Raw genomic sequence first — 13,884 nt, 5'->3', positions numbered from 1 at the left:
CAGAGCGCCCGGGCTCAGCGGGGGGGATTGCTAAGGCGGGCCCGTTCCGCTGCACCGGCACAGCTGCGCGAGAAGGCAGTGTAAAGGATGGGGAATGACAGCAAGAGGGTTCTGGAGGGCAAGGAATAATCCCCGTGTCAAGCAGCTGCAGACCATGCACCTCGTCCGTCCCGGTGCTGGCACACCTGAAGGAACGATGGCACCTGACCACCGCGGGCCATCGGTGGGCACGGGAAGGCCAGCAAAAACCTGCACCGGCACAGCTGCGCGAGAAGGCAGTGTAAAGGATGGGGAATGACAGCAAGAGGGTTCTGGAGGGCAAGGAATAATCCCCGTGTCAAGCAGCTGCAGACCATGCACCTCGTCCGTCCCGGTGCTGGCACACCTGAAGGAACGATGGCACCTGACCACCGCGGGCCATCGGTGGGCACGGGAAGGCCAGCAAAAACGCTGAACAGCCGCAGCAAAAGTTGGAACATTGACCCAGTTACGGCTGGGCTGGACAGCCCCCGCCCGCTGGCTTTTGCTACAGCAGCCCTGCTACCTTCTCCCTGCCCTTGGGCAGGAGCCCTCCCCGCTCCTGCGGAGTTGTGAGCACCTACCGGGACAACACAGCCCGGAACGGAATGAAAGCACAGAGCAAACACCAGGGAAGCAAGTAACTTAGCAGGTCCTGAAAAGCTCTCTCTGGGAGCAAGCACAGATCTCTTGTAGTCCTATGGCTATGACTAGAGTTCAGGCTCTTGGACCTCATCACAGGGACAGAGCAAGCAGTCTGAACAGTGCTGGGATACCTGGGGTAGTGTCTGAGATACTGGAGGCTGCAGCATCTTAGCATACACACTCTGCAATAAAAGACCACTGTTCACATGTAGGTTTAGGAATGATAACCATCACTAACCAGGGGGATAATAATGGTAAACTAAGAAAAGATAACAGTTTCTTGAAGATCAAAACATAGACAAGCACCAAACCCTCATCTGCACTAGGCTGGAGACTGAGCTCTTACAAAACAGCCAGAACCAAGTCACCCTTGCTTCATTCAGTGGTAATATCCCTTGTAGCCTTAAAAAGTTCGTTTGCTCTACTGAAATACTATGAATGACATGAAACAACTTGTACGTACAACTCTTCACCCAGTCTCAGGCTAACAGAAAACTTTAATTCAGGAATTAAAAAAACTCCATTTTCACCATTTCATAAAGTGTTTATTGAGGATGGTAACACAGGATAAATCATGCAACAGCTCAGTAAAAAAAGGGAATCATTTAAAGGATAAAGAATGGTAACTGGTGCTGCTGATTTCGAAAAGATTATAAAAAAAATTAATTGTCCAAAAGTGACATCAAAAACCACTTGAAGCTGAACATGGAAGTTGCTTATAAAGCATTCATTAAAAATAAAATGTAGACATTGTTTAAAATGATCACCTACAGATTATTGTAATCAACAACTTACAAGTCTCCCAATTCTATGGCTGTAATGGTGTAGCAGGGCTGGACATCCAAGATATTTAACCACCTTCTCCTGAACAAGGAATACAGTCACCAATATTTGCCACTGAACAACACAGCCGTACCTCTTACCCTTCACGACCTGCACTGCAAAGCGCTTTCGTTACCGGGATGACCTTCCCAAACATCATGGTGAAACAGGAAAGGGCCCATCCTTGCGGCCTCAAGAGACTGCCTTACTGTCCTCTTGCCATCGGCCTGTTTTAGAAGGGGAACAACTACAGAACGGGACTCTTCCCCTTCTGGCACCGGCATGTATTTTAAATAATAACTCCATGTCAGCAGATGGCACAAAGACTGGGCATCAGCACATCACATCAAACATTGGTGGTTTCAGATTCAGAGTTGACATATATTCACCTTTTGGAAAAAAATAAATATAGTGGAATGAAAATTGAATCAAAGGGAAAGAACAGATGACTACCATCCATCAGGGATGCACATAACTGTGCACTAAAAAAAACAAAACAAAAAACCAAAAAAAACCAAAACCCCACATCAGTCATTTCAAAGAAATTGTTGAAAATTAAAAAAAAAAAAAGTTTGCACTTGTTCCTGGTCATAAACAATCTCACAAAAATCTCACTTTTGGAACTATTCCAATTGAAACCATACACTGAATTTATTAATACAGTCTAAGTTTCTTTATGTAAAAAATCTTTATACATAGCAATAAAAAAGATAAAGGCAAGATGCATCAAACAGAAATCTGCTGGTTGTTTTTCCTCCGTTCTTACAGAGCCGCTGATGACTACCTGCACTATAAAGAGCTGTGTTTCTGACTTTCTGTCTCAAGCATCTTCGCCTTTGCTTGTGATAAGGATTGTTCTGTCCAAGCATCCAAAAGGACAAATGCTGGTGATGTTTTTTTTGGCACTTACGCTGGCAAACTGAGCTTCTTTCCCTTGAGTACTGTAAGGAAAAGTAGGAAACAAAACAGTTAGGAAAACAAAGATAGGATCTAGGAGATGCACACATTGTTAAAAATTCAAAAGGAGAGCAACCTATCACATAGAGTCACTTTGTTACAAAACGTGTGCACTGCAGTCCACCCAAGCTTGCCTCTCCTTCCTCACCACATTCTGGTAAAACTATGGTGAATTAACAACTATTCCAATCCTGCCTTCTTTGTCTCACCCATGGAATGTCACTTCATCCTCACAGGACGTATTACCCTATGCCTGTGGTTTCTTACGCGTTATGACTAACATAACACTGCCCCATATAGCTTTATACTTGTATGATGGAAGCTGGAATGTGAACAGGGGCAGAATTACTCATGCAATCAGCAAAACCAACTGCTTTTACACTAAGCATAAATAGAAACATCCAGAATCCTTTGGACTCTTAAGGTATTTAAAACACTGACAAACATGTCTGTAAGCATGGAATCTGCACAGAACAGTGTATGTTGTCAGGAGAAGCATGAGGATCATGCTTATTGATGGAAGACAACAGCAACATTTAGTATAAGTATACTTATTTTAAATTTGTCAATTAAGTTCATCAGACCATTTAAACATTTATATTCTATCCATACTCAAAACAAAACAATCCTCAGAAATGCTCCACACTAGCAGAAAGTGTATGTGATACATCCATCAAGGAGATTCCAGCCATAATGTCCTCATGGAATTAACAACCTGGTAATGGCAGTATAGCAGACCTCTCTGAATTACTGTTAACTGCCACATTCCACAACCCGAAGCTGGAAGTTACCGCACTACTTACCTTTTGTAACATACAAATAGAAGAAGTCACAGTAAAGAACGGTCTGGACCACACCAGCAACAACAGCTATGAGGTCAAAAAATCCCTCAAAATAGTAGCGCCAAATCCAGTTGACTAAGTACAAGGCACGGTACAGACCCAAGAAGAAAAGATAGTGAGTAGTGATGGTCTCTGCTTCCCCAGTTTTACTGATCATAAAAAGTTGAGGGAGAATAGCAACTGATTCAAGATAGATGGAGAAGGTCCACAGTATCTGAAAGGAAGAAAGAGAACCCCACAGGTATATTCAACTGTCTTACCGGTAAGAGAAGCACAGAAGATACTTCACTTGGCTTGACTTTTCACTAACAGTATCATGCATAGGTACAGTATTTTGGCAAACTATTCTTGGTACAGGAAAAACTAAGTGAAAGCTTCATGATCAAGCACAGGACAGTACAAGGCAACAACTCTCTTGGCAGACAACACACCAGCTGCCAGCAGGCATAGGTTTACTCCTGAAGAAATTTTATATGCATCCACCGGTCTCGATTCACAGTACCATAAAACACAGCTTACAGAGCTGGTGCTCTGAAAAGCTGCAGCAAAGATGAAGTCCTTCCCCCGGCCCCACCACGTTCTTCCAACCTTTCTAATCTACTGGTTTAAAGAATGAGTTAATACAGAACAAAATTAAAACATGTCTCTTAAGTGTTGCAATTAACATTCCTTTACTCCAGTAAAATCATTCAACTCCCAATAAATACAGAAGTGCAGCTCAGTCCACTTAAAATAAGCATCTAAAGTTACTCTCTCTGTCATGGGAAAAATTACCTGTTTCAACTCCCTATAAACACATTTTTAATGTATTTTTTCTGAGAGGAAAACACATAGCTGCATTTCAAATCCAATGCAGGTCTTTCTAACACTCCAGACCATTCATTCGCAAGTCTACAAAATATAATTCTTTTTGTTTTCAGCAGGTGGCACCACCTAACTAGTCACTAACTGCATTCTGGGGCATTTCTTTAACAAACAGAGCAAAAGGAAGGATACTTTTGAATTAATATATCATCAGAGCATACTGGGAAAGAGACAGTTTTCTGCTTAATAAAATAATCAGTGTTGACAGTAATGCCAGTCCCCTGAAGTGCATTAAAGTTTTCAGAAATCTACACTGTAAAGATGCCTTAGGGAAACAGGATCAATCAGCCTGAACCTACTAAGCACACGCATCTTTCAAGCGTTCCTCAACCAGCCTAAAAACGCTCATCTTCATGTTCTAAATACTTCAGAGAAAAAAGCATCACCCTCCTGCCCAGAATCAACTCACCTCCAGAGGAGAGAAGTCATGATTGACAAGAAAGGAGAGGCCGCCAACAGGGACGATCAGAAACTCCACTCTGAATGTATCATGGTTTCCATCATAGGTGGCCTTAAATTTCATGTAGATCAGATACACAGTGGCATACGAGCAGGCAATGTAGATAAGCTGAAGGGCAAGGAAAATAAAACACAAACCCGTAACAAACCATAGAGATTGCAGGATTAGCTCAAACTCACTGAACAAAGATATTCCCAGGGACTAAGAAAAGTAAGTGCAGTCTTTTTTTGGTTGTTTGTATTGTTTGCATATTTTTGCAGTTCCAGGCTAGGTGGTGGTATTTAACTTTTCTCAGCAGAGTACTAATTCAAACCCAATGACTCTGGACTCTCCTGGGTTTCTTTGCTTTACAAGCATCACCTTGGTTCTGGTTGAAGTGACTGCCCAAAGTTTCTTTACAGGCCCTTTCCCGAGTAGACAGAACGAAGGAACTGGCTGGAGAAGGAACACCCCTTCTGCTACGGCAGGGGAAGCACAGGCCCAAAACACTGAAGTTAAAAACGTGCATGTGCACACACACAGTAGTAACAGAAGGGGTCTTTTTACAGTCAAAGAGCCTGGGAGTGGTGTGGCTCATGTGGCAATTAAAACCCGATTCAACAAGCCCCACTTGGACTCAGCCATTTAAAATGCCACAGATTAGCTGATTTGATTTAGACCTTTAAACATCTCTAAACTCTGCAAAGTGGCAAATGGCCAGCATTCTCCACCAACCAACAGCTCCTAAAACCTGCAAAACTAATAGGCTGCTAGAAGCACTTAATCAGAATTCAGTTTCAATTCCAGCTGACATCTAACGTTACCATTTTTAATTGTTATAGTACAGTAGACTTCATAGCTACTCCCTGTGGAATAGGCAAATAGCCTTATTTTACAGATGAGAGAACAGAACCAAAGGAAATACATGACTTTCCAAAGGTCAATCTGCTATCATCAGGACAGAGCTCACATTGTCCTGGAGACAACGGAGTACAGTAGACTAGACAAAGACTTTAACTTCTATCTCAGTTTCATCACAAAGATTAAATATTCCAAACCATTTATCACATTAAATATAGGTTCTTTACAACTGAAAAGTAACAGGTTTAAAACCCCACTGTTTGCAGATGCTACTAATCACTAAAAGTGCTGCTCACAGATGCAAAATGGTACAAATAATACATTAAGTAGCTCAGAATCCCAAGACTCTCTACTACACTAGCACCCCAGCTGACTGCAGATAAAAAACCACAGGACATCAGATACAGCGAACCCCTACTACAGGTGTAAACTCACTGTAACTGGTATGGTCATAGAAGACACTAAGAAAGTGTGAATGAACCCCAGCTCCTTAATAAAGATTTCTTCATGAGAATTATAAGGTTTTGGGACAAAGTTTTCATTTTTAAAGATACCAAAATAAATTCAAAGAATGGTAGAAAACTGATTGCAGAGCGCACCAGCAGAAGTGCATCCAATACTCACAATACGGGTACCATGAAAAAGAAACTGTAAGATACCGAGAGCTAAAAATCACAAAAAAAATAAAGTCTGTAGGTCAGTAAGAAAGGCAGATAGAGCCAATTTGAGTATTTCTGCATATATTCCCAGACCACAGAAGAAACACATTTACCTAAGTATCTGATGATCACTGCCAGACCAATACAGCAAGTTGGCACCTACAGTTTAACTCGCTTTTCTTTAAAAATACTGAAGAAAATCCTAACTACAGAAATTAATTCTGCTGCTGCCAATTACAGCATTTTACTCGGACTAGAAAGTTCATCTAGTTATGATCCAGGTAAGCTTATTTGTATAGTAGTTCATGTGTAATACAACTGTGTAATACTACACACTCCTCAGTAGATGTAGATAGAACAAGATGATGTGTTGGGACACTCAAGCTGTTTTGTCTTGGCATTACAATAACGGGCTGAACAGCCAATTACATCTAACAGTCTCTCCAGCAGTAACCTTTGAAACTTTAACAGAGGCATCAACTTAGCCAGCTAATACTGGATTTGAGCAGAGGACCACTCATTCATTATTGGAAAAACTCATCTTAGCGTGAAGTTGAGTATCACAAGTGTCATTTCCCATATTAATTCCTTGTCTGGGTAGGAGGGTTGCAGAAAAAAGACGACATGGTTATGAGCCTGAATCACAACCAATAAATGAACAGAAGAAAAAACCCAGCTGCTCTTCTAGTGCCCCCAACAGTAGCATTCAGTATTCTCAGAAATTACACAGGGAAAAAAGCTTGTGTTTCAAGAATACTTTGCTTAATCCACAGCTGTTCATCTAGACTGTGAATACTAAAACTTAAACATAGATGTTTGTTAGAAGACAACAGTGTGAGTGGGTTTAAGATCTAAAATTTTATTTTAGAGTTATTATTGCCCCAATTCTTCAGGATGTTTTGCATGATTGACTCTCTAGTCTTTCTTCCTGGCAAAGTTATACTCTACTCTGAACTAAAGTTGAAGAGCATCAAGGGAATCCAGGAGTAAAGAACTGGATTAAAAAGGTGTCTGCTCTGGTGCCACAAACATGCTCGCATTCTCCCAGTCTACTGCTTTATTCCCTTGCACTCAGCTCCAGAAATTGTAGGAATAAATAAGAAGCATATTATTATTAATTAAATTATATATTAAAATATGTCATAATTCAGGCTCACTAACATTCAGAGGGCAAGCAAATAGGGTATAATCTGATGGAAACTACACTCCTGAAAGTGTACTCCTGTTAACTTTTGATCAGCCTCTGTCCAGACACTAGCTGTAATTCTGACAATGCCTTCTGGATACTAATTTACCTTGTAATGGAGAAACAGAGATTTACTTAAGCTCTAATGTCTCAATTGAGAAATACAATTTATTACAGCCATTTTCCCAAAAACTTTTCTTTTCAATAACAGAAAAGGCATTTGTTCTAAATGTCACTGTGCCCATACAAACATTTTTTAAAAAACTGCATGTAGAATCTAGAAAAAAGTAGGTTTTCGAGTCCATTTCCCACATTCTTTATCCAAAGACCATCTAGGACTTATGCCGTAATAACTGTGCAGTGGGCCATTTAAAGAGGCTTTTATTAATGGAATTATGCACTCAGCATACAACATCACTAGCTTTTCTAACTCTTCAGTATACTCTACCTTCATAGATGTGTTATACAATGAAATGAATGAAGTGAAGAGGTCCAGATAACGGGTAGTGAAGACCAGTGCAAACAGAAGCTGGCTTTTCCCAGAAATACCTAAAGTGATAAAGGAAATAATTAATTATTTTTAAAGTGACGATATGCTTTAAAACACTCAATGCCAATGATGAGAAAGGATATATCCTTTATTTCTAAGCAAGTTGACTACAAAAATCAGGACAAAACCCAGGCTTCCTGAAGGAAGCGGTACAAACCGAACGGTAAGCTCGTAGCTCAGCAGTCTGAATGTAAGTTACCTATACAGCATGCTACTGGAAAAAGGTGCTAGCACTACACGAGAGTTAGAAGTTACTTATAGCAGACAGCTTGCAGGTAATTTTTGGAGATTACACTATCTGTTCTGCATTTTCACTGGGCACTGTGCAGTTAAGGCTGCATTAGCTTTCAATTCTCAGAGTACACACCTCCGTACACTGTTTAGGTGCTGAATAGCTGAAAAGGTAGAAGGGTAATAAATACTACAGATCCAGTGATAGTCAGAAAGAATGCTAGCACCAGTAATGGGATTTTAAAGCAACAAATCAATTTTAAAACATAAGGTGATTCAATTCAAAAAACACTAATTGATCGCACGATGGGAAAAAAATTATCAGTCAAACCAAGATTTTCCTATGTACTGTAATAAATAAAATGAAAGAAGCAAGCTAAAATGACAGATGTCTACATTGCACCTTCAAAGTAACTTTTTATTTTAGGCCAAAGCCACAAACTCAAAACTTTTTTTTGTACTTCAGCCACTGGAGCAGTTGTAAGCAAAAAAGCTTTGCACAATCAGTCACTAAAAGCTGCTGAAAACCGAGGTGAAGCATCACTCCATTATAATGATGCGGTGGTGCCACAGCAGGGGGATAAAACAACCTAGCCTGTGCCTCTATCTTGTTATTCCAATTACTCTTGTTTTCAGTCATCCAGGGTGAAAATATTTCAGTCTGTTCAGCTAAGCATGCAAATACTGTTCAAGAAACAAGAGGGAAAAATATTCTCTCGGAGAGGGTTGTGATGCAAGGCTGAAAATCCTTGTCCCTTTATTCAGAGATATTTCTGAGAAAGGCTTTTATTAACAGCACCATAAGGCAATTAGGAGAAGGGCTTGAACCCCTTTTTCGCTCTGGTTTAAGAAACACTGAAGAAGCTGCCCCTGATGAAGGGACTTTTATATTTATACATAAAGTACAGGAAATGCTAAACCAGTAACAATTTAAAAGGGTTTTTGTTTGCAATTTTCATACGTGAAGTATCTACAAGGTGAGCTTGCAGAACAACCCAACTGCCCAAAAGCAACTGCAGCACAGCCAACAGCAAACGCCTCAAAACCCACAGTTAATGCAGGCTGCAAAACTATACCACAAGAACTGTATTAGATGAAAAAAAATAAACCAGCAACGAGACAAAAGACCAACCCCAAAACCCATGCACAAACCACCTCCCAAAGTTTAAGGGTAAAAGAAAAATCCATTGACACTTCTTGACCCAGAAGTACGTTGCAAAGACAGCTGGAGCAGCACCCGCGGCCGCGTGCCAGGCGTGACTGCTGGCGGTACAACTCTTGTGGGAGCCCTGCTCACGGGCTAGTAACGCCGTCCTAAGGACAAAGAAATCCACCCGGACAGATGACAGTACAGCATCCCGCTGCAGCACATAGCTACATTATTTAGCATGCAATTTTCTTTTAATAAGTAACTGTGAACACAAACAAAGCATGCAAGACACACTAACTATTGATCACGACTACACGTTTGGATCTGCATGTACTGACACATAAACAGACGTAACATATTTGACAAACTCCTCTAAGCCACTGCCAGCCTCACCACCCCCTCCAGACCAAAAGTTGTCATTTTTATTAAGGCACTCAGTATTTACACTGAATTTTGAATTTTAATCGGATGATCCTGGACACACATCCTAAAGCCAAGTTTAAACTAATTTTCGAGTTAAGTAGGCTAGACCAGGCAAGGTTCAGAGTTTCAACCCAAGACCTATGGAGAAACAGGCAAACTGGAAGAGAGTAAGATCTGTAACACTGGCAAAAACAGGAGCAGGAAACTGGGAAACATGCTGCTGTATGACTTTGATGCATTTCCAAACTTTAGGAAAAATATCAGTATACCTGCCACAGGGCTGACCTTGGCTCACGATCAGCCACTGCAATGCACTGAGACTATGCTGCTGTTATCCTTCTCCCTTTCCTTTTACACTCACAAAGATTACTTAGCTCTTGAGCTAAATGAACACATTTTTATTTCTTCTTCCCAAGCTCTGGGCTCAAACTTCCAAGAGTCAAACCTTGTTTTTGTTTCCTCCTTCAAGATGGAACAACTCCTTCAACTTCTGCACACTAGCTTGGCTAAAAGCAACAGGATTAAACTTTAATTCAAAAGCTCAGCTGATTTTCACGGCCAGGGACGACAGCAGAACTGAAATCGCAGTACTTTCTCACCCTCTTCGAGTTTGGCAAGGAGCAACAGGCAGCGGCAGAGCCATCAGGTCAGCCAGGCTGTGGAGTGTGTACACAACTTACTGTGAACAGCCTATCACGACCATGCAGTCTACAAACAGAAGTTGTATTCTGCCACGGAAATTTCACAGGCTTTTTGAAGTATTTGATTTAAAAAGTAGTTTAATTCACTATGAAGTCCACATCAGCCACAGAACTACAACTTCTTCGGTTCTGCTAATAAAACACTAACATTAAGAATCCTGTACTTTCAGTTAAGAAAATGCAACCTAACTCTAAATACAAATTTTCCAATCCAGAAAGGCAAAATTTTCCTTCACAGAGAGAGAGAGGAAATTCCCAACCTACCTAAAGTGGCATTTTTTGAGAAAACAGACCAGTTAGCAACAGCCTATGCAAAATACTGTCTAAAGTCTTTGACATTGCTTATGAACTGGTCCTCAGCAGACACACAGATAAAACTAAGAGAAAGCTACATTACCTCAAAAAAGTATTACGCATTTCTTATCTACACTGCTTTTTTAGAGTATTCAGCATATAATTTGACAGCCTTGCAACTGCAAGTCACCTTTAACACTTGACAAATGACACTGAGAAAAGTAATTTCACATAAAGGTAACTTTCAGGCCGTCATTCACTGTGCAAATGATCTAATTCAACTTGAAATGGATTAGAAAACAGTGTCTGCACATGACAATGTTTGAGAGCACAGGATTCTCCAAGTTTCATGAATTTCCTAATTATGACATGAAGTCAAGAACGGAGTTACTGGCTACACTCTCCACAGCTCCTAGTAATTAGTTCTGAGCAGTTATTTGGAGTGGCAAACGCTTTTCCAAATTCTAAACTTGGAAACTCAAATAATCAGCCATGCAAAAAATTGTTTCCCTGCCAGTTCTGAAATCATTACTTGATTTACTTTCCCCTTGTTCTTTTTAACATACTGACTAAGTTAGGGGAAAAAAAATAAGTTTGTCGAACACTGAAAACACAGACTGCTTCATAATGCAGATTATCCTAGCCTCACCTTTTTTCCTCAATTAGACAAGTCACTTCTTAGGAAAGAAAATGGGACTGATGTGTCTTCAGAAAACAGGAGGCTGCAGCAGAGGTACACGGGCTGTCTCCCTCTTGTTTCCAGCTGCTTTTACAGGCCTCCGAGCTCCTCCTGGAACAAAGGCCTCAGACACACACAGATGCACCCAGAAGAGAGGAGTCGGCACCATGTGGTTTGCCAGCTCTTCATGGATCACAGCTTGCAGTTCAGCAGTCGGTTAGAAGCCTTTATTTATTTTCTAAGCTTCTACTGCTTTAAAAGTGCACAGTTAAAGCAGCAGCTGGCTTGCCCACATTTCCTCAGTCACCAATAACCACAAGGTATAAGTGTATGTAATTATAAACTGCTCTGATAACCACGCAATGTAAAGGAATTGCATAAAGCCCTCAAACGAGGCATTTAGCAGCTGCTCAAAAATAACTGCTAACTATTTCGGGGTTTATTTACTGTTGTGTACAACTTTACAAACGTATTTTATGTGAATATGCATTTATGAAGTTTTTATTAGCAGAAACCACAACTGGCAACGATGAACCACTACAGGGAACAGGACGGAACCTCAAAAATAAAGCCCCATGCTCCATCGAGGTGCCCTTCTCATTCTAGACAAAAATGTAGGGCTCAGACACTAATCCCACAGAAGTAACATGGATCTCGATTTACTCCTAAGGACTCAGGCAGAACTGGAAGACACCAAAAAAACAATCCCAGACAAAGGCATCCCCACTGCATTTTTTTTGCTGAGGGAAATGAACGAAACAGGCATTTTCTACTGAAAGAGCCCATGCATGTCTGTATTCAGGGACACCGGCTAACCTGGTAATGGAAAGAGTTCAGGGCCCTGTGTAGTACAGGCCCATTTACTTTTCTGTGTTGGAGAAAGCAGTACTAGAGACTATGATTGGCACAAGTCTACTTTCTTACAAATAAACCCCCAGTAACAGAGATCCTCAACCACGACTGACTTCAGAAAAACAACATCAGATCACTTTTTAAGCACAATGGATAGGACGAGACTGCATTGTATTATACTGTGTAAATTACCTCAAATCCAAAGGTCACTGAAAAATCTCTTAGCTAAAACTCTATTTGAATTTTAGCTTTGCACTAGGATATCTCATATTCCTTCTTCAGGCAGAAAGAGCTATTTAGTTTTTTGATCATTAACCCCATTGTTCGCAACCTTGACCGCATTTCTCAAGTAAGGTGGAACTCGGGCCCTCTCCTGCCAGATCCAGACATGATTCTTGATCCACCAGAACTCGGGCTAAAAAAGTTCACTAGGAAGGAGCTCTTGTGCTCCACGGCCTCAGAAACTATAGTTCTGTGCTACTACTGCATTTGGATTGTGGGGTCATTCGCTTGAGCTCTTGGTGAAGTTCAGAACGCTTTATTTTGTGTGTGCTTGAAACCAAAGCTATTCATCTATTACGTTTTGTTCTTTCACACTACCAAGTAATTAGCAAAATGTGACTTGCCATGAAGACGTACAGAAGTTATACTTCCTCCTACCTGTAGCGCAAATCTCTCTCACTTCCCCATTCTCAGTTCTCTCAGGTTGCAGCTTAAACTGATTCTTCATACTCTTAACTGAAGACTTTACAGATAATCTGTTCAACAGCGTTAACTCGGTATTTGAACAGTATTTCACGTCAACACACACCAAACTGATTTCAAGAATAATCACTAACAAAGCAGCAGCTCACCAGAGAGGAGGCACAGTCAGGCTCACAGTCAAACGCCAGTCCACAGCAAAAAGGCATTTCCAGGGTCGGTGGCCTGATCCACATAATGCGCAGAAATACGCATTTTGAATTACAACTCCCAGTTTTCCGAAAGAAATCAGCTATGCTGCAGCTCTAAGAACTGCTTGCAATTCCCTCCAACCACCACACCATACACTAGCCGTGAAAAAGCGAGCCGCATCACACGGAATTCGAGCAAGCACGCACAAAACCCGGGAGGAAGAACCAGCGGGGCTTGGCAGAGGAGCGGCGGGAGCGGGGCTTCTCCCCGGCGCCCAGCCCGGAGGGGGCCGGGACCCAGCTCCCTCCCGCCACACCTCTCCCGCTGCCACGTCAGACCAGGCCAGGATCTCGACTGAAAACCTATTCACTCCAGCCTGGAACCTCTCTCCCACGGCTTTCCAGTGAAGCTAGTGATGCAAAACCACCGCAGAAGCCTTTAAAACCGGCACGCATCAGAGTTTAGTTCTCACCGCAGGGAGAACGGAAACAAAAGGGAGAAGAGGGCGCGTGGGTCTGCCGCGAACGCCAAGCAGGTCGCGGGGGGAAGGGAGAGGGAGGGAAACTTCAGGATCTGCAAACCGCAAGTCAGCTACTCCCAACGCTGCGTCAAAGCCAGGCTTCGCGCAGCACAGCAGCGCTCCAGCTGCCGAGTAAACACGGGGGAAGGCTGTGCGCGGCCAGCGGAGGCGAGAAAATAAGCTCCGTCGCCTTTCCCCACAGCGGCCAGGCGCGGGGAAGGGAGGGCGCTGGCGGGGGACGCATTCCCCCCCCCTCCCCCTCCGCCAAACCTGCCTCCCCATTCATTCGCTCGCCGC

The 13,884-nt window shown here is 42.1% G+C and overlaps 1 protein-coding gene across 1 annotated transcript; it reads right to left on the bottom strand.

The window, feature by feature from the left end:
• Window positions 1-1,186: 1,186 nt before the first annotated feature.
• Window positions 1,187-7,842, bottom strand: KDELR2 (KDEL (Lys-Asp-Glu-Leu) endoplasmic reticulum protein retention receptor 2; the record flags this gene model as incomplete). Its single annotated transcript, XM_010152341.1, has 4 exons — window positions 1,187-2,426; window positions 3,246-3,498; window positions 4,558-4,716; window positions 7,742-7,842. Coding segments are annotated over 4 exons (548 nt in total), but the record flags the coding sequence as incomplete, so codon positions are not given.
• Between the last annotated feature and the right edge of the window lie 6,042 nt (window positions 7,843-13,884).

This window comes from Eurypyga helias, unplaced genomic scaffold (genome assembly GCF_000690775.1).
Source record: "Eurypyga helias isolate BGI_N326 unplaced genomic scaffold, ASM69077v1 scaffold11290, whole genome shotgun sequence".
In the NCBI taxonomy this organism is placed as follows: domain Eukaryota; kingdom Metazoa; phylum Chordata; class Aves; order Eurypygiformes; family Eurypygidae; genus Eurypyga; species Eurypyga helias.
Note: the sequence above shows the minus strand (reverse complement) of the source record. Positions and strands in the feature narration are given on the sequence as shown.